The following is a 5945-nucleotide window of genomic DNA, read 5'->3' as shown; positions in this document are numbered from 1 at the left end:
TAAGATTATAGTACAGCGGGGACTGCTTTTTTTCCCTTTCCCCCACTGTAGTGCAACCTCAGAGTGAGTATATAAAATGAGCAATAGAACATGTGCTGAATTTTTTATCAGTTTGAGTTTCAACCTTTCTTGGTGGATGTAATGTAGTTTGGCATTTCAGCCATTCAAGATTATAAATGTAACACACACACACACACACACACACACACACACACACACACACACACACACACACACACACACACTCACACACGTATGTATATGCATATATATATATATATATATATATATATATATATATATATATGTGCGTGTGTGTGTGTGTGTGTGTATACACCAAACGGCATGGACACTACCACCACAGGCTGCAGGGATCCAAAGAATGCAGCAAAGCAAAAAAAAAAAAAAAAAACAATGAAGCAGCCAGGGACCAAAAATGCAGTATCCAAGTTTATTGAAAAATAGCTCCAAACTCACCCAGATCAGTTTCGGTAAAGCTTTCCCAGTGTCACTAACCAAAACATATAGCGCTTTTCACTACTAGGTCTTCTTATAGCTTACATTATAAAACTATGACCACCGCTGATTTGCTGATGTCTTCCTTCAGTTTTTCGCATTGTCAGAGAATTTCCATTGGAATCTGGCCTCTCGTGTCACTGTTTTTGCTATTAACTGTGTTCTGGGGATGTTCCTAATTATTTTAATGACTTAGCACCCGGGCAATTGTAAAGGTTCTGCTAGATATGCACTTTTTGAGGAGAGGGGGCTTCAAATTTATCTCTGGAGTAAAATCCGTACTGCTTTCATTCATCAGAGTGAAACAGTGCATCTTCGTGTTACTTTAATGATTATAAGCTGAATATTTAGCTCTTTGAATACTTTGTGCATACATATGTACAAATACATTTTTTGCAATAATTATACTGTGTTTATGTTCTGGAAACTGCTGAGTATTCAATTAAACTTGAACTCTTTGTTGCCCTTGCCTTCTATGTAATATATTGAATTGATAATCTATAGGATCTGATGTGTGATCTGCAAATATTTTAAATTTTTTTACACTGATGTTATACATCTAGACACCTTCACATAAAAATCAGATAATTGTGTAGATTTCTTTTTCTCTGAGCAGTTACTAAAATGTTTTCTTTCTGGAATAGATTATTAACCAGGTCAAATAACATTAAATACATTTACAGTTTTGTATTGAAGCCCAGTTTGGTCTCCTATTACATCTTTATTCTTCTGTACCTCTTCACTTTCCGCACATTTGCTCCTTTAAATGTAAACTACATGACAATCATTTTTAAAATACTAATAGCAGTGCTGTTTGCAATGTTACATAACCTCCTTATTTCATCACAGCGAGGATTATGGGGCAATCTGATGAATGCAACGTCACGTTTCCGGAGGTAAAGATCAGCAGTTTTAGTTACAGCATATAAAATCTGTAAGGACTGCATTAGGCTTCTTATTCTGTGGAACTTGATCTCATACAAGAAAAATGAACATTCCTGGGTTTATCTCAAACACTCGAGAGCCTGGCATAACTTAATAACAAAATAAATCACTAGCAGTTGTTAAATCTGCCAGTAAGAAAACACCTGAGAGCATGCCTTTGTTCTAATTAGCACAGCTACATAAGTAAAAACACTTAGCTGGGCAATGCTAATGATTAGACAAAATGCTGAATTAACAAAAAAGTTCCACATGTACTTAACAAATGAAAATAAAAAAAATACAGAAATGCGATTTTTGCCTCTAGGTATCTAGGAAATAAATAGCTATATAATTTATTTTGTTTATGAAAAGAAGTATAGTAGTACATGCCTTGACTGCCTTGACTGACTGAAGTTTTTTTTGCAAAGGCTTACCTCATTTCCAGTTGTGTTCATGATATTGCACATACATCCACTTCAGAGTGACTTCTACTATAAAGAGTTGTCTGCTGCAACACTAGAGGAGAGAGAAAGAGAGAGAGACATGATCTTTAAACATGACGCCTTTAGCCATTTCAATGAATATAATAATAAGACAACCTAAGCAGTGAAACAGACTATCCTTTATGCTACGTGCGAGCATGGCTTTCTTGTGACTGGAAAAGCAGAAGTGTAAAAAAAAACTGCCTTGCATTATGAGTTGAGATTTCGGCCTTCTGTAATTCATTCATTCTGTGGTTATTGCTTTCTAGCTGTAAGCATCAATGATATGTCTTTCAAATTAAATATAACCTGAGGCAGATACGTCACCATTAATCACTGTAATTTAAAATGTCAAATTCTCTGTAGTATGTTTACAAACCATATTTAACGAAATAAGGTAATAAAAATATTGTCTGGCTTCATTCACCGAATTATATACCAGTCCAGTGTTTGTCATTGAGCCCTTTTTGGTCCTGCCAAAGATTGGATGCAGATGGCCAGCTTCCAAATCTTTAGGACACCTTCTATGTGCCATAGCTACTGCCATCACAAGGGAAACAGGATAAAGTCAGTGGTTAGGGCACAAATTCAGAGAACTTCCTTGCCATTGAAAAGTGCACTGCTTTGTGGGCTTTGGGTTACTGATAATAAACTAGCATTTCAGCAAGGCTGAGCTGAGAAACTCCCTCTCGGAGATTTCTTACTACTTTATCGTTTTTCTGAAAAGTGTTTCTTTTATATCAGAAATTGATTTTGTAACGTGAAAGAAAAGCTGTGCAAATAACTAATATCTGTGAGAAAATGTTTCCCTTTTATGTCAAACATTATACCTAGAAGCTAGATTTAGTGGTTTTGGGAGCTGTCATTAAAATCCTTTATCATAAAGTTAATATTTCCTTTAACAGTACTTCATTCACTTGCTTTAGCTCCACTATTTTTGGGAGACACACTGTTCTGGGTCTCAGTAAGGATTCCTTTCTAATTTAGCTATTTCTGTGAGGAAAAGTGTCATTTTTTTGTCAAAATTTGTTATTATGGTCTGGTACTTTTGTGTAGGGGTTGCAACAAATGTAATTTACTTTGAAACTCAACTAGTTTGTCAGGAGGTAAGATTGAATCTTTGAAGTCCCATTGTTTTCTTGACAAACTTCTTTCCCGGTTAACAGATAATCCTGGTTCTCTGTAGGGATCCCCTTCTAAATTATTTCATTTTTTTGGAATAAAGTTTTTTTTTATATAGTGTAATTGATTGCTTAGAGCTGCTAGTTGTCACTAAATGTTTTTACCTCTAACTTAACTATTCTGTCAGAGTAGGTTAAATTGATTCTTTCAGCCTCTGTTATTTGTTTGTCAGACTTGGTTTTTGGTTGACAAACACTCTTGCTTCCTTATTGAGATTTACTCATAAATTATTACTTTCTGGGGGAAAAAAATGTGTAATTTTTTTATCAAAACTAGTTTTGAGTGCTGGGGCCAGTGTCTCTGGTGACTGTCATTAAAAAAAAATGACCCCAAAGATTTACTGCTTAGTTAGGAGGAAAGAACAATCCTTCAAAGCTCTTTTATCCACGTCAGGCACTTTTGCTAGCAGGGACATGAACCTGGCTCTCAGTGTATTGAGTGCTTTCTCTTTCCCTTCACAGGAAGAAGATAAATGTTATCCAGGGGTTCTGTATTTACTCAAGCTTTCTTTTTCCTCAGCCACTGATGGTTAGCTCTGTTGTAGTCACCTGTTGTGCCTTAGATGGCTCATCTTTTATCCTGGTCAATCTGATGTGCTCCTTGGGAAGTTAATAAGGACTAGGGGCTGGCAAGTCTTTTGCATCTGTTAGCTACCCTGTTCAAGAATGGATAGCCACTTTTGCCAGCATAAGGTAAAGGACTGGGAGTTGCACCTTAGCTAACCTGCACTGATGATCTTATTTCTAGAGATGTGACTGTGACTATCCTACAAGCTGCTCTTTTTCGAGAAGTTTTAAAAAAGTAAGATAACATAACGTAAAACGTTATACAATACCTTTTCCTAAACCTGATAAGGAGATTTCAGCTAGGTTTTGCAATGGAGATTAAGAAATCCAGATTTTAAGTGAAATAAAAAGTAATACCAGAGTGCCAGCAAAGATATTATAATTGTTACTGGTGTTTTTCTTTTTTCCTGCAACTGTTACTTCTGTGTGGCTAGCCTATGAGGATGCCTTGTTTGCACCTACAATAGTATTTTATATGACAGTGAGCTATCTATCCCAAACAAGTCTGTTAAAATATTTAACAACCATAAACCCACAAATTTATTTTCTGCTATTAGTTTTGAAGTTCTCTCTAGAGTGTTTATTATGGAGTCAGTTATTAGAAGAGCTTTCTAGCTATACTCACAGAATTTCCCAAAGGTATTAAAGATGAGATATTGTATGCTTCTCTGAATAAAGATGTATTTGGTCTTTCCTCTGCTCAAGTCCTTAAAAAGTGTGATGAATAGATAAAGTTATTTTAGGAGTTACCCCCTTTCTACCCTCCTTTCACTATATTGTAGAAGTTTTTTGCAAATAGGAATAAAAAGTAACATTCCGAGCAAGGCAAAACAGTTTAAAATGCAATTGCAGGGAGTTTCAATAATAAACTAAGGTCAACTCCAGAGCTCTTTTTTTAAGCAAACAGATGGACTATATACCCCTTAAGTGGTTTTCTTCTATACACCATGGCATTAATATAACTTGTATTAAAATCTAGGATTTGTCTTTCCTTTGTGACACCAATTTTCTTCAGTTACTTGGAGAATGACACTTTTTTAAGGTTATAACTGGCAGCAGCTTTTCTTTACGCCATATCAAGGGATTCATCTTTGTTCACTCTTTCTCACTTCCTTCTTCTCTCCTAACTTAGATCTGTGGCTGTATCAGGGGTTATAAAATCTATTTTCCAAAAAATTAACATGGAAAGGTTTTTATTCAAGAATGTTCCAGTTACTCAAGATAAAAGGACCCTGGCAGCTTGTCCTATACCTTTCTGTTTTTTTATATTCATATCATAATTCCAAGCTCAAAATAATTTTAATTTCTAGTAGTTCTGGATATTAGCAACAACTTCATTTACATTTCTCAAAGTTTTTAGATATCTTTTATTTTTTAGTTTTATTTTTGTTTTTGTGCCTGGTTTACATGTTTAGTTTTCAGGCTTGACTTTTAACAGCACTAAGACTGTTTTCAAAGGGCCTGACTCCTGCAATGGACCACTGCAGATGGCAGGACACTCGCTTATTTCTGTATTTAGGTGATTTATTTGTTCTGATTGTTTACAAGTAAAGAATATCTGCCCTGGATAAAATGTTTCATTCTCAGCCTCTGGTGTGAAGTGAACTTGAAGAAATCTTCTCATTCTTTCTCTCAGAATAGTTATTTGGGGAATGTTGCTAGAAGCAATTTCTGAGATTTTCTAGTCAAACTCTTTTATTTCCATGAAAAGATTTCAGATTTTTAGATTTTATGGATTTTATTATTGTCATTCTTTGGCCATACTTCATATGTGACAAATTCAGTTGTTTGTTTCCAGATCTTACTCAAGTTGTAACCACAGATGCATCAGACTTTGATTGAATGTTGAGTCTAAGTGAGGGGAAAGTCCAGGGGCACTGGAACAAGTGAGACAATTTAAAGTGCATAAATGTTAAGAGATGGTGGCTTTAATACACATTTTCAAATGTCTGTGCCATCTATCAACACTAGACCCCTTCTTAGTATTCACAGACATGTAGGACATAAATAAACAAAGGGAGAGCAGGACCCCCCCCCCTGGCAGATTAGATACATACTGTCAGAACAAAACATTGTTGTAGACAAGATAGGCAGGACAAGACTAGACCTTCATGAATGTAAGTTGAACCTAGGGCTAGGGTTCTTTCAGAAATTTGTCCATTTGTATGGAAATTCTCAAGAAAATCTGTTTGCTTCCAACCGCAATGTACAGCGAAATAAATTCTGCTCCAGGATTCCTTAGTCTCAGGCCTGGTCATCATATGCATTTTCATTT

At 35.5% G+C, this 5945-nt stretch overlaps 1 protein-coding gene across 1 annotated transcript in view; it reads right to left on the bottom strand.

Annotated features, from left to right (window-relative positions):
- Positions 1-2073, bottom strand: part of LOC122793553 (cytosolic phospholipase A2 gamma-like) — a 679208-nt gene extending 677135 nt beyond the window's left edge. The window contains exon 1 of the mRNA XM_044061702.1: positions 1875-2073. Within this exon, the coding sequence (XP_043917637.1) occupies positions 1875-1907 (33 nt within the window). The 5' untranslated portion in view covers positions 1908-2073. The remainder of the gene's footprint in view (positions 1-1874) is intronic.
- Between the last annotated feature and the right edge of the window lie 3872 nt (positions 2074-5945).

Source organism: Protopterus annectens, chromosome 2.part0 (genome assembly GCF_019279795.1).
Source record: "Protopterus annectens isolate FY-2018-M chromosome 2.part0, PAN1.0, whole genome shotgun sequence".
Lineage (NCBI taxonomy): Eukaryota > Metazoa > Chordata > Ceratodontiformes > Protopteridae > Protopterus > Protopterus annectens.
The sequence above is the reverse complement of the archived record's forward strand: the minus strand, read 5'-3'. Positions and strand labels throughout refer to the sequence as shown.